The sequence below is a fragment of the Myxocyprinus asiaticus genome, chromosome 38 (genome assembly GCF_019703515.2).
Source record: "Myxocyprinus asiaticus isolate MX2 ecotype Aquarium Trade chromosome 38, UBuf_Myxa_2, whole genome shotgun sequence".
Classification (NCBI taxonomy): domain Eukaryota; kingdom Metazoa; phylum Chordata; class Actinopteri; order Cypriniformes; family Catostomidae; genus Myxocyprinus; species Myxocyprinus asiaticus.
This window is the reverse complement of record NC_059381.1, coordinates 32,063,233-32,079,112: the sequence shown is the minus strand read 5'-3', so window position 1 is coordinate 32,079,112 and position 15,880 is coordinate 32,063,233. Positions and strand designations below refer to the sequence as shown.

The 15,880-nt window shown below is 35.8% G+C and overlaps 1 protein-coding gene across 1 annotated transcript; it reads left to right on the top strand.

Annotated features, from left to right (window-relative positions):
- The first annotated feature begins 11,061 nt into the window (after positions 1-11,061).
- Positions 11,062-13,801, top strand: LOC127428857 (D(1)-like dopamine receptor). The gene is made up of 2 exons (XM_051677497.1): positions 11,062-11,193; positions 11,328-13,801. Exon 2 carries the CDS (start codon positions 11,561-11,563, stop codon positions 12,896-12,898), a length of 1,338 nt encoding a protein of 445 aa, XP_051533457.1. The 5' UTR covers positions 11,062-11,193; positions 11,328-11,560; the 3' UTR covers positions 12,899-13,801.
- Positions 13,802-15,880: the final 2,079 nt, after the last annotated feature.

Below are 15,880 nucleotides of genomic sequence, written 5' to 3'. Positions count from 1 at the left end.
TACAATAATTTTTCTGTTAAAACTATTAATGTATTGTAACTAATGTTTTTGTTTGATCTGTGAAGTTGTTTAATTTACCATTTTTTACGTCATTTTAGGGTCTTAAGAGTTTATAGTATTATGTTTTCATTGGAAAAGTTGTAAAAAAATTTTTTTTTGTAAAACTTCACTCTCATTGTAAGTGCCTCACTGTAACCCAGATTTAAGCTTTTTTTTTTTTTTTTTTTAAGGAGGAACCAGTCGAAACAAATTTTTGTTGTAATCAACATTATGCCACAAATGCTGTCAATTGAATATTCCTTAAAGAGGGTTTGGAACTAGGTGTTTGAAACCAACTTACAAAACCACCAGTAGAAAAAAAACACACATTTATATAACTGTACGTTTTGAATATATTTACTAAGATATAGCCCTTGTGACAATTTCCCTGTGTGACAACTATTCCTGGTCTCCTTTGCATCTTTGTATACAGACCACATTTCATGTTACAGCATTATAATTTCTGATATCTTGCTTCAGGGCCCTGGATTGACATGTTCCCCACACCAATAATACAATATCTGACTCTATACCTGCTCAGGTTGCCACATAGCCATATGTCTGTATATAGATCAGACAGGTGTTTGAGAGAGCATTCATACTCACACACACTAAATAAAACTAGAGGTCATTCCATTTTTGTTATTGCTTTGCTGTCTGAAAACAATGCTCAGAAGTCACATTATCCCTGTGTGATATACAAACTATAATGCACACTTGAAAAAAGAAATGGTTAGGTTCCCTCGAGAGGGCCATTCACCTCAATATCTGGCCAGCAATACCTGTTTTAACCTTGAGAATTACCATGTAAAGTACTTCTATTGATTATATTATACATTTCGATCCTGGATGGATTTCAAGAACACTGGTGCCAGAAATAGTCTGCTGTCAGTTCAGGGTGCAACATATGCTGGTAAATGGATCGGACAGGTGTATGTGATTGCCTATTGCTATTCATGCACATTAAATGAATCCGCATTAAGTCATTTTACATTTTGTTTCCCTTTGCTGTTGGAAAATGAATCATAAGTAATGTATATGAGAGAAATGGTGCAGCCAGCCAGTCTTTATCACAAAATAAACCCTGACAAGGTGATCAGGATATTTAGTTTTACAGCATTGCCAGGGACCATGGCCATTTTCAGAAATACTTCACTGCTGAATGACATGATTGATCAATCAGAATGAATATCTTTTTAAAGCCGACATGTCAAGTTAAAAACAGTTCAACATGATATTTTGTGGTTCATTACACATATTGCAGCAATTCAGAGGTGAAATGTCCACTGTGTGGTGCTAAATATGAGTTAAATTTTCTCCCAGACAGATGAGATTTTTAGGGTTAATGCTGTGTCGAGTGTTAAATCAACAAAACCGACCTCCCTATCCTAAACCTTAAACCTATACCTAACCAATAGTGTCATAAAAGCAAATGTGAGATTAAAAATGCAATTGCTGGGGTGCCTGGGTAGCTCAGCAAGTAAAGACGCTGACTACCACCCCTGGAGTTGCAAGTTCAAATCCAGGGCGTGCTGAGTGACTCCAGCCAGGTCTCCTAAGCAACCAAAATGGCCTGGTTGCTAGGGTGGGTAGAGTCACACTGGGTTAACCTCCTCGTGGTCGCTATAATGTGTGGTTCTCTCTCTCGGTGGGGTGCGTGGTGAGCTGTGCGTGGATGCCAGAGAATAGCGTGAAGTCTCCACATGCGCTATGTCTCCACGGTAACACGTTCAACAAGCCACGTGATAAGATGCGCGGGTTGACGGTCTCAGATGCGGAGGCAACTGAGATTCGTCCTCCACCATCCAGACTGAGGCGAGTCACTACGCCACCACGAGGACTTAGAGTACATTGGGGATTGGGCATTCCAAATTGGCGAGAAAAAATATAAAAAATATATATAAAAATGCAATTGCTGAAGCAACCACATATTTTGGTGTGCTTCTATGACACTTTCAGCTCTAATATCAACTTGCATGCTCTTCAGGGCTCGTACCCCACTTCCTTTGCATCACAAGTGCTCTATCAGTTGAGCTACTGTGCAATTTGATCATGCTCCAACAAGCATGTAAATGTAATTTGTTATGTAATGCAAACATTAAAATGTATCACCTTACAGTCATGCACTATACTAAATGTTTTTTAATGTCATGTGATTGCATTGTGTGAGGAACAAGTTGAAAAGTGTTTATGAACTGATAATTTAATCGTGATTTGTGTGAATAAATGTAATTGTTATTGTAGCGCCTCAAGATTTCATTTCACAAGGAAACTCCCGTGATGCATTAATATGTTCAACGAGGCACTTTAAAATCATTTTGCAAAAATATGGTTATAGTAACATGATTCTATAAGATCAAGTTGTTTAAAAATGTATCTCGAAGCCCCTGCATACTGTTACACTCAGTTGCACTCTGTTGTGCTGCTTTTGAATGCAACGATAAGTTGCATTCAAAAGTTTTACTCTTTGTATCTCTCCACTTGTGTTCGTGGTGTTCCAAACTAATGTGTAAGAGCAGTGCAGATGTGTTAGAGCATTTAGATGTGTGAATTTTCATTCATCCCTATGAAATTAAAGATTTGAACCAGTAGGTGGCGACAGAAGATTGTCTTGTGTGTTATGAGCGAGTTGAGCTGACATTGACAGACTGTGTTGTCAGTCAGTGTGTGAGATTCTTTGAAGTAATCCGGAATTGTCTCTTACTCCATGAATACTCGGATTACTACTAACTGAGAAATAGAGTTAAACTAACAACTAACTTCAGCATTACTGCCGATCACAGCTGATGTATTAATCAAACATGCTCAGGGTGCCTACCTGACACAAGTTCCAAGTTGATGTAAACTTTCAACATGGCGGAGCAGGGTCTAATTTCCCGCGTCAGTGTCAAAATAAGAGTTCCGCAAGAAATACAAGAACGTGAGTGAATTACTCGTAGGATAATTCCAATAGCACGTATGGCATCATAACTCCATGATCATAGCGGATTACTATCACACTACATCTGAGGAATAGAGTTACATTTACAGATGCAAATAATCACATGCTCATTCTCTCTCTCTCTCTCTCTCTCTCTCGCTCTCTCTCATAAACTTGTTAGAAACAGCCCAAGCTGTTGTTACTAGTTCTAAAGTGTGGTTTTCAAATCAGTAACAGAAACTTGGGCACATCTTTCGAACTAGCAATTCCAGATCCTGTGTTGTAAGAAAATAGTTCCACACACAAGAGCGTTTTTTTTGGGGACAGTCCTTCGTATTTCCCTATGTCCATCACAGCCATGCTGATAGCTGAACATACAGCACTCTTGCTCATGTGATACTGCTTTAATAATCATTCATTGTATTTATAATATGATGTACTGGTGCAGTTTAAATATAAACACTTTCCCATGCAGAATGTTATTTTTAGTGACATTTTTATTCTATATTCCTTGTCAAAATAGAATGACATGTTATTTTTACTGGCAATCCATCTCATTTTGATCAAGATTTTCAAAAGCTATGGCCAGTTACGCAGTCTGGCAATAACGTTAGAATGACCAGCAGTAGGAATGCTTATAGCAACCATCAATACTGTAGCAGTCTTTAAAAATGACTGAAAATGCATAATTTTAATATAAAACAGTTTGGCATCGTTACGATTTGTTTACAATCCATGATCTCTATCCAATAGACAATTAGTGTAATCATCTTAAGCCTTTTCATCATGGTTAGTTGAAAAGTTAGTTGGAAATGTTCATCCAGATATTGCATCATTACAGGCTAGCTAGCTAGGTTTAATCTGGAAAAGTTCAAATTTTATAAGTGCATTTTAAAAATAACTAATTTGTTACATCACACACTAAAAGGTTGTTACATCATCAGCTCATCAGGAAAGGCTTTGACATAAACTGATAATATAAAATGAGGATACATCCAAAATGTGCAATGTTGTTGGTGTCCAGAACTGGACTGAACACTCCTGGAACTGGTTTATGAGAAAATTGAAGAAATAAAAAGAAATTTCAAATTATTAAGGCTTACCTTTTAGCATATTCACGTGTTGACCAGTCCACCAAAATCTTGTCAAATCAGTTGTTTACTTTCAAATGTATTGGTTTCCATAAATCAAATATAAACATAATAGCACAAATTTTCCAAAATAATTAGGTTGTTTTCTTTCTTAAACGTATAAGTTGAATGCACCCAATATTTTTATACAATGTTGAGCCATATTTTCAAAAATGAAATATCCCCCCAAAAATTTATAAACTTCATGTTAATTTTTAAAACCAAATTTACTTGACACACAAATCACTTTTTACAGTGCAAGATTGTGTTGAAATCATTGGTTATTTAAAATAATTTAGCTACAGTGCTGTTTTAGGAAATGTAAAATCTGGTCTCAGTTTTCAGTATTGTGGTAATGATAAAAAATACTGTCAATGTTCCAGCAAATCTTACATATTAATGGTAAAATTGAATCTTAACATATTAATTTAATTCACCACATGAAGTTTTGTTATGTGTTTGGCTTATTTTAATTATTAACTAAACAATATAGAAAACAAGATATGGCTTATAGACAGATAATTAATGTAATGTTTCTGTATGATTGCAGAAAGGTTCCTGGAATTTAGAGGTTAAAGGAATGTTACGGGGAACCCTTTTGCACAAACTAAAACAAAAGTTCTTACGTGAAGAAAACTTTCCTGGCTAACCTAAAAAGAACCTTAAAGCTGGGAAAGTTCTGGAAATCAAAAACTAACATTCCCAGAATGTTCTGGAAACCAAAAATTGTTTGTTGGGTAGTAATAAAATTGCTGTCACTGTGAATGGGGCACAAATGTGATTTGGTGAGACAAGTTGCCTACAGCGTACGGGTCAGAGGGCATGATAAAATGCGTTTAACACAAATGTGTTTTTTGAATTATTTGTACTTTATTAATGCATTTAATTGACAGTCCTAATTTTAACTTGATCTTTTCACTTTTAACATCAGCCCCCTGTCAAATCTCTTGCTGTCTTTTCTGGAGCAGACATGGGGAAAAGATAATCTAACTGATATAAAGACAGGCAGATTACCTTATCTAAAGTGCTTTAGCTCTTCTATCCCTGATGTTTATCAAAACCAAAGAGAGAAGATGGGAAAGAGGAACATTGAATTGATTGCCATGGTACACCTGACATCATCAGGGGGATAGAAAATCATCTGGATATAACCAAGTAAACTATATCAGTGTATGTTTGGGTTTTACACAATCCCGGCTGTCTAGACAGACATCCTTTAGTAATGTGAAGATTGGCTATCAAAAATACTAACCTGATATACTTGAGGAATTGACTGAATGCATTCTCAAGAGGACCTCTTTGTTAGTTTACAGTGTGGTCAAATTAGTTTTGTGTTTGATATTCTGAATAATACCCATTTAGTTGTGTGCATTTTTTTAACATCATAAAGCCAAATTAACTGAGATAAACATAAATATGTATAATTTGCATACTACAAGCCTTAAATTTCAAAAAAGTTATTCACTTTATAAACAATTTAACAATTTAAACATTTGCCATTAAAACATCACATCAATTATAAAATATTCAGAAATATATCCCTTTCATAACACAAGACTGTTTAGGCAATATACATTTAATATGTTTTATATATATATATATATATATATATATATATATATATATATATATATATATATATATATATATATATATATATATTAAAAAAAAGAAAAAAAAAAGAAAAGAATAGAAATGTGTTATATCTAAACTAAATGATAAAGATGTCAAATCAGCTGCAAAACAGTCAGAATATTTTTCTTTACATAGCGCAGGGCTTCTTTTTAGTAGTATGCTTTTGGTACTTTTTATATAGATGTTAATATCCAATTAATATATTAAACTCTTTGACCTTTATGTCGAACCAATTGCAATACACCCAGAATATTTGTATATCACAAGGCCTTTTCCCTCGTTCACTTCTTGAAAATCATTAAGCTACAAATGGATATACAGCATGTGAAGATACTGAGCAGAAAGGCTGATTGTTTTCCAAACTAATAGAGTTTTATCAGCTGAATTTCATATCATTAGCCTCAGATGTAACTTATATTGGCCTCGGCAGCTGCAGCCAAAACACTTTATGAAAAAGGTTCTGATAACAACCTTGCTGTCCTTGCCAGACGAAAACTAATCAAGGAACTTCACCTTTGTCAGGTATATTAAAACTCCATCAAAGCTCCGATATCTCTGACAAAGATACAAAAGGTACAAGTCCACTCATTTGTACTGTGGCCTGAAACTGTCACTTGATTCTCACTGACATTTTTAAAGGCTAAATGAGCTTGAAAATCCTTCTAACTGAATTGCTATCAAATCTTCCACTTGAAACCGATGGAAGGCTTGACCTCCATATACTCAGTGTCAGAGAGTAGTCCAATGAGAGGGTTTGTGGTAAGCCCTAAGATCTGTGTTATGAACCCAAGCAATGCATTTATGGGCGCTGTCCAAGGTACCCAAAATTAGCGTAATGTTCTGATGGTTGAAGCAGAGCAACTTGCTGTAGAATTAAAATTTTAAGCTATACTCTGAAAAGGCGTAAGCGATTTAATTGTGTATTATAACATTTAATATGCTTAGTTTGACCTAACAGAATCATAATGTTTCATTTCAAACAGTCATCACACTTACCATGATGACTATGTTCAAAATGGAATACTAGCATACTGTTTAATGCATACTGTGTAAGATACACTGAATACTGCCTCCTACTATTTTTTAAAATAGTATGTGAAACAGTACACATTGTCCTAACCAGGTGTAACACAATGTGTTTCCAGCATCAAGTAATTTGTCTGACCACAGCCAAATAAGACATATAAGAAAACATTTAAATCATCAGTTATGACATAAATTTGTCTTGTTTATGGCCACCTGAGAGTGATTGAGTGAACACGGACCGTTACTTGATTTATATTCTTTGAAGAACCATGTAAATACTATGGTACATGGATATGTTAATCATTCATTACCATGGTATATATCAGAGTACCACAGTATTACCATCTGATAGCATCAATGTACCATAATACAATCACAGTACCTTTTATTTGTGAGGCTTTTAAGCGAATTAAACATTTAATTCATACCTCATTCCATCCCCTGTACCTCATCCATTTTTTGGAGTTATGTTCACACCTTTTTAGTATTCCTCAACCTTACTCTTCTGAATTGTGTATATATATATATATATACACACACACACATACACACACACACAGTACAGTGCAAAAGTTTTAGGCACTTGAGAAAAGTGTTTCATAGGGAGGATATCTTTAAAAATAATGCCATAAATAGTCTTCATTTATCAATTAATGTCATACAAAGTCCAGAAAACATAAAAATGCTAAATCAATATTTAGTGTGACCACCTTTGCCTTCAAAACAGCGCCAATACTCCTAGGTACACCTGGACACAGTTTTTCTTGGTTGTTGGCAGATAGGATTCGCCACAGTTCTTCTATCTATTTAGGGCTGTCTCAATTGCTTCTGTCTCTATATGTAATCTCAGACAGACACGATGTTCAGTGGGGGCTCTGTGGGGTCTGTGTCATCTGTTGCAGGGCTCCCTGTTCTTCTATTCTATTCTATTTGCAAAAGGAATGTTTGGGAGACTAACATTTTTATATCCTATTGACACACTAAAGCTGAAGATTTAAATAACCATCTTAAGACAAATGTTTTTGTGAAACATCTTAAGTGCCTAAAACTTTTGTACAGTACTGTATATATATACATACATATATTTATAACTGCTTAATTACTAGAAGTGTATAGGGTCATTAAAGACCCGAGATATGTAATAGTGTTGTTTTTTCCCATTCCGATTCCATTAATCATATTTTTATGATTATTTCATATACTATCTCAAGATACATATTTCTCTGTTTATTACAAGACAAATGAGTACAATATTCATACAAATGACTACTACATCACTTTGTTTTTCTGTGCAACAATGGTGAAATATCAAAATTCCATATGCGTGTACACAGGAGCACAACTATACATTTGTTGAGGGGTATGCAACAATAATGTTGGTTTTAAAATCAAGAATTTAATAAAAAAGTTACAACTTTATGCAAATTATTTAATCTGAACTTTTATATTTAGAACTTAATTTAGAATTTTTATACGAACAGTCTTGTACATAACAATGAAACTATTAGTTATAAAAAGCAAATTATTAAATGTAATTTTATCTGCATTGTCATTTTCCATCCAAACAGAAAAAGAAAGAAAATAAAGAAGAGGCTTATTTGTTCAACGTGATTGATTCTGAAGCAATCCTCTCCATCACACATTTCATTGTCCAATTTTTTGGATTTAATCAATAATTGATCCAGGTGTTGTTTAATACTTCCTGAGGTAGTTTACTCACACCACGTCCAATGGTTTCTTACGTCGTGTTTGACAGCGAGAGAACAACAGGCGAAGGTAGGAAAGCTCAGCAACATTAGTTATGTTAGTAAGAGGAGCCCAATAGGCTGGACATGGTGGATGGTCAGTTAACATCTTTTTTAAAAAAGCTTTTCTCTGTAAATGTAAAGCAATTGAACAGTCATTCCCAAACATACGGCGACTTTTTGGATAACCGTGATAGAAAAGATCCTCAGAAATGTACTGATATTTATATTAGCTGGCCATCAGTGCCTCTTGGCAATGTTAAAAGTAATTTAACTGCAAGATTTCTTCAATATTTTCAGTGATAAAAGGATAAGTTAAGCCTACCAGTCTCTCTTTATCCACCTGGGCATTGTTTTCTTAATTTGAATGCACTGTTTCTACACTTTTTTCTGTTCTGCACCCCAGGCCAGAACATATTCCCCCATGACCATTTTTGTCATGTGACAGTCAGAGCAGCGTCGGTAGACAGAGAGTTAGCGGTAGCTATGGAGGTACCTCTTGATAAAATACAAATAAAAAACAATGCATATTTGAACCCATTTAAAATGCTAAGAAAATTTTAAGTTAAATAAAATTAAATCAAATAAAAGTTAAATAAAATACATTGTTTCATTACTGTTTGACATTGCTATTTGATGAAGAAACAACATGGAAGTAAACTATAGCAAGTGTAACACATAAACATTATAATTCGGCTATTGTCGTTTTGGTGTACTACTGAAATTATATAAATTGTGCATCTATTTAAACTCGGAAAAGTGCCTGAGAAAATACATATATGTAGCATATGTGTAATGTGCAGCTTAATATATGTTTGACAGCCAGTTGCATCTCATGAAACCTGTACTATATTTGTTGCATCATCTCTTTGATACAGTATCTAAAAAACAAAACATCAAAATATAAAAAATATATTTGACACTTGGGGATTTTGTAGATCCATTTGTGATAGATATAGGCCTACTATCATGTTTCTTAAACATGTTTTTGGACATGTACCGTAGTAGTACCATGGTATTGATAAAAGTATCTTGTAAATAGCATTAATATGGTAATCATGATCATGGTATATATCAAAGTACCATCTAATACCATTCAACATTACTTTTTTGTAAGAGTTTTAAGGGAATTAATAAATGAATTACTTTACTAGCCCTCTCTCCCCCAAACACTTTGAAAATCATTTCTAAGCTCCTCTTTATAAGGGGTTTAACCTTTATAGAGATTTGAAATACAGTGACAAGGTGACTGCAGGGAACCAAAATCCCATGATGTCATTTTACAACACCAGAACACTATTCACCCATGACACTAATTCATATCTATAAATGATCTGATCCAGTAGATGGCAACATTGAGCCATTTTATATGCAAATCCCTGCCTCCAAGCCCTGTTTATCTTAAAACAACCTGTTTTGATCTATTTTTAAGGAGATTTAATAGGTATTAAATTGCATGTTTGCAAAGATGTCTGCTTGATATAAAGGAGACTAGGCTATCTGTACTGATTTATAGCTATAGGGTTTTCGTAATTATTTGTGGTCAACAGTCATAAGAAATGCCTAGGAATATTTTAACAATCGATGTGCATTTACAGAAGAACATGGTTTGGGATGCGACTACCTCCTCCGCCCCTTCAAAGGTATTTCAGACCTGTCAGAGCTTCTCTGGAAAAGACAATGGCAAGACTAAATGCCACTTTGTTTTTCATTTACAAGCGAGAGAAACTTGAACCGAGAAAAACAAACAAACTGATGCTCAAGACTGCTCTATTCAAATCAGTCACAAGAATACAATTTAAACTGTGCGTAAATAAGAATATTGGAATTAAGAAACATTTTTAAAGTCTGGTCTGTTTTTATTATTATTATTATTATTAATATTATTATTTCTAATTTCTATTTCACTAATGCATTGCTAAGTTGACATTTCTTGGGAATGTGCACGCTCCACTGCCATTCGCAATGCACATGTGATGCTGCGCGCGACAGGAAGAGTGAGTATGAGCTTTTAATTCCACATGATGTGCATGGGACGACGACAGCGTTTTCTTATGCAATGTCCAATGCTAACGCTTTAGAAATCAGTAATAAAATACACAGACATTTTAAGGAAAACTAAAGCTGAAAAGATGATTTCTCATCATAAACAGGATGGACTGGGGACAAATCGGACGCCTGGAACGTGAGGAGCGCGCCAAATTGCGCCTATGACTTATCTGTTGAGTCTCGTGCATTTGCAGCTGACGCTAAACAGAGTCGAGTTGCACTGAGAACGAAAGAATACTGGATATATTTAGCCTGAATATAGGAACGCAATGCAAAGAGGAATGAAAGACTTTGTTGCCAGTTAAGTGATGCTCCTTGTAAAAGTGCGCGGTAGAAGGACACAACTCTCGTTTTTGTCTTTAACAGCGAGATGAAATGCGCATTTCTTGTTGTTGTTGTTTTTTTGTTTTTTGTTTTTTTAACGCATTCTCACCCGTTCTCTTCTGGAACAGAGTCTGCTTTGGAAACGGCATGAGAAGGATGCGCTGCTGTTGACATTAACGGGGACGAATCAGACGGACGCAGCGGAAATCTGATCGATAGACTGTATCGATAAGCTCATATATAAGGCTAATGATCACGCCTGCCTATGTTTGTTTAACCTGTTTGGGAGAGTATGCTGTGGGACTATGAACAAACTGCTGACAAGGTACTAAAGAAGAAACAGTCTTAATTATACATTAATATATGTGTATAATCAATATGAAGTGGATATTAGACTAAATATATGTCTGGATTTTCTCTTTAATTTATGTTTTTGATCATATCATGTTCTTTGGGAAGGTCTGTGGGAGTTCATGGATCAGTTTTTTGGCACCTCAAGAGAATTTAGTGTTGAAATGACGATATGCGTTTTGCAAGATGACTGCCACAGTCGGCATAGTCATGGACGAACCAGATCAACTAGTTGCTTTGCTGTACAGAGCAGCTGCTCCGATTCCAGTGTAAGCACTCTCTGTTTGGAATTGGTCTGGAATTATGGGGTGACCGCTCAATCGACTGGGTGAAAAAAAGCCATGGATGTGAACTACTCCACGGTCCTGGACAGCAGTGTGTCGCCACGCGATTCGTCCAAGCGAGTTCTGACTGGTTGTTTCCTCTCTCTGCTCATCCTGACCACCCTACTGGGAAACACGCTGGTCTGCGCGGCCGTCACAAAGTTCCGGCACCTGCGATCAAAAGTCACCAACTTCTTTGTTATATCGCTGGCTATTTCAGACTTGCTGGTGGCCATTTTGGTGATGCCATGGAAAGCGGCGACTGAGATTGTAGGGTTCTGGCCATTTGGCGCCTTCTGTAATGTATGGGTGGCCTTTGACATCATGTGTTCCACTGCCTCCATCTTGAACCTGTGCGTCATCAGCGTGGACCGCTACTGGGCCATTTCCAGCCCGTTCCGCTATGAACGCAAGATGACGCCCAAGGTGGCGTTCATCATGATCAGCGTTGCGTGGACACTGTCCATCCTAATCTCCTTCATCCCTGTGCAGCTAAACTGGCATAAAGCCCAGACAACAAGTTACACAGAGTTGAACGGAACCTACGGCGAGCTTCCCCCTGACAACTGCGATTCCAGCCTTAATCGAACGTATGCCATTTCCTCTTCCCTGATCAGTTTTTACATACCTGTGGCCATCATGCTGGTCACCTACACCCGCATCTACCGCATTGCCCAGAAGCAGATACGCCGGATCTCTGCTCTAGAACGTGCAGCGGAGAGCGCCAAGAACCGCCACAGTAGTATGGGTAACAACGTCAGTATGGAGTCTGAAAGTTCCTTCAAGATGTCCTTCAAGCGTGAAACCAAAGTTCTCAAAACCCTCTCGGTGATCATGGGTGTCTTCGTATGCTGCTGGCTGCCCTTCTTTATCTTGAACTGCATGGTTCCATTCTGCGACCCTAACGAGAGTGCCGACTTACCGTGCATCAGTTCCACCACCTTTGATGTCTTTGTATGGTTCGGTTGGGCCAACTCCTCACTCAACCCCATCATCTATGCCTTCAACGCTGACTTCCGAAAGGCGTTCTCCATCCTGCTGGGCTGCCATCGACTCTGCCCTGGCAGCAACGCTATAGAGATTGTGAGTATTAACAACAATGGGGCCCCTCATTCTTCTTCCCAGTACCAACCAAAGGGCCACATCCCGAAAGAGGGCAACAGCAGCAACTATGTGATCCCTCACAGTATCCTCTGCCAGGATGAGGAGACCCAGAAGCACGAGGACTTTGGGGTAAAAACCTTTGAGAAACTGTCCCCGTCTATGTCGGGCAACTTGGATAGCGATGCTGATGTTTCCCTGGAAAAGATCAACCCCATAACACAAAATGGGCAGCACAAATCCTTACCGTCCTGATTATTCTGCTGTCAAAATGCTATGTGATGTGAACAAACAGCCCTTATTTCTACGCAGTACGGAATCCAAAAAAGCTTCACTGAGAACCTTAATAACTAATATTCTGACAAAATGAAACTTGTGGAAAACAAAAGAATGTTCCAAAGGAAGGCACTTTATGCTGGATAACTATCTGCAAAATATTCACAGCATTTATTATTGACGTTAACAGGTCTTTTGTCACAAGACATTAATGGAAAGTAATGTGAATAAACCATGTGTGCATATGTATACATGTTATACATTTTAAATGTGTATACATGTGCATGCCTATTCGGTTGTGATAGAAGTACTGTCCGGGCTGTTATGCAAGGACAAGAGTTAGAACATTAGTTGCTTAAACGGCTCATAAGTAGAGATATTTGGTTGCATCTACTGTTGAGAATAAAATGTACATATTGTTGTTTATATTCTTCACCAGTTATCAGAGTTGGCTAAGTCAACATCTCCTTGCGCTGCTAGTTGTGATAATTGTATTCCAGCAAACGTGCAAAACCACCTCATAATGTGATGGAGAGAAGTAGCTGTTCTTATCCAGTCATATGTTGGGGGGGGGGGTGATACATTTTCTGCTATGTGATTTATCAGCTGTGGATATGGCCATGATATTTGGATGTATTCAACTCTTCAGTAGTCATAGTGCAGGACAGCACAGGGGAGAAAATATGATCTCAGTAATCTCACAGGTCGTTTACCCACCCTTCGATTGTCATTACTCTCATACTTAAAGACACTTTAAGAGGAATTTTTATTTAATTTTAAACCCCATCCGCAAGAGGCCTGTTGGTGTACTTGTATCCATCACAGGATTTTATTTTAAAGTTAGGTTACGTCTTTGAAAGAAGTCTGATGTGGTCTGCTAATTGTTACTGCACTAAAATAATTTTCTTACTAAGTATTTTTTGTTTTGTTTTCCAGTAAAAATGTCTAAACAAGATACATTTACTTGAGAAGCAAAATGACTGAAGATTTTAAGTCTTGTTTTTATAGAATCTAACAAATTTAGTGAGGTTTGTGCATTAAAAAAAAAAAACGACTTGCCAATTAACTAATTTGAAGCTGGTTTCCGCCACTGAAGGAAAAATTAAAAAGGTAATTTTGACGTTATATTTAATAATTGTGACTTTATTTTTCCCAATAAATTGCAAGAAAAATAAAGTTGCAATTGTGATATATAAACACAATTAAGCAATTGCGAGGGAAATGGTGAGAATTTAGATCTTGCAATTGCAAGTATATAAAATCTTGCAATTATGACTTTATTTATACCAGTAATTTGCGAGAAATAGTCACAATTGTGATATATAAACACGCAATTACTTGAAATAAATCTGTAATTGCGAGGGAAATAGTGAGTTTGGATCTCGCAATTGTGAGATATAAACCAGCAATTACGAGAAATACAGTGAGAGTGTAGATCTTGCAATTGCAAGTTTATATCTTATAATTGCTACTTTATTTTTCTCGCAATTGCGAGATCTAAACTGTCACTGTATTTCTTGTAATTGCAACTTTATTTCTCAGAACTGTGTCTTTAAATCTTGCAATTGCGACTTAATTTCTTGCAATTTCAAGATATTAACTGTCACTTTATTTTTTGGAATTGCGTCTTTAAATCTTGCAGTTGTGACTTAATTTGTCGCAATTTCAAGACCTAAACTCACTTTGTTTCTCAGAATTGCAAGTTTATATCTCCTAATTGCGACTTTATTTCTCGCAATTGTGAGATCTAAACTGTCACTGTATTTCTTGTATTTGCGACTTTATTTCTCAGAATTGCACCTTTAAATCTTGCAATTGTGACTTAATTTCACAATTGCAAGTTTATATCTCATATTTCTTGTAATTTCTGGTTTATATTTTGCAATTGTGAGATCTAAACTCAATATTTCTCATAATTGTTGGTTTATATTTTGCAATTGTGAGATCTAAACTTTCACTATTTCTCACATTTGCTGATTTATATCTCGTAATTGTGACACTGTATTTCTTGTAATTGCTGGTTTATATTTCATAATTGTGAGATCTAAACTCTCACTATTTTTAACATATGTGGACTTATTTCTCGTAATTGCATTTTTATGTCTTGCAATTGCGAGATCTAAACTCTCACTTTGTTTCTCGCAATTGTAAGTTTATATTTCAAAATTGCAACTATTTCTCGCAATTCCAGGATATAAGCCTAAATGCTTCTTTTCATTAATAAAGTCAGAAATACATACATATATATATATATATATTGGTTTTAAACAAAAACCTCCCTAAATTTTGTTAGACTTAAAGGAATATTCTGGGTTCAATACAAGTTAAGTTCAATCACCAGCATTTATGGCATAATATTGATTACCACAAAAATTACATTTGACTTGCCCCTCCTTTTCTTTAAAAAAAGCAAAAATCTCGGTTCCAGTGAGGCACTTACAAAGAAAGTGAATGAGGGCCAATCTGTAAACCTTAAAATACTCACTGTTTCAAAAGTATAGCCAATAAACAATATGCATACTAACATGATTTTTGTGTGATAAAATTGCTTACTAACCTTTTCTGCGTAAATATATAGCCAAGTTTACAACTTTGTTGCCATGACGATGTAATATCAACAAACCCTTAAACGACTGTAAAAATGACAATTTAAACAACTTTACAGCACAAATAATACATGAGTTTTAACAGAAGACTTAATGTAAGTGATTTTATAGAATTATATCTTTAAAACCTCAAATATTGGCCCTATTCACTTCCATCATTTCACTGTAACCCAGATTTTTGCTTTTTTTAAAGAAAAAGAGGGATGTCTCGAAATTATTTTTTGTGGTAATCAACATTATGCAATAAATACTGTTGATTGATCTTAACTTGTATTGAACCCAGAATATTCCTTTAATATCTTGAGTAATTTTGCTTCTCAAGAAATTGTATCTTGTTTTAAGGATGTTTAGATAT

Excerpts from the sequence above, each read along its gene's own strand:
- LOC127428857 (XM_051677497.1), top strand. The coding sequence starts at position 11,561 with ATGGATGTGAACTACTCCACGGTCCTGGACAGCAGTGTGTCGCCACGC.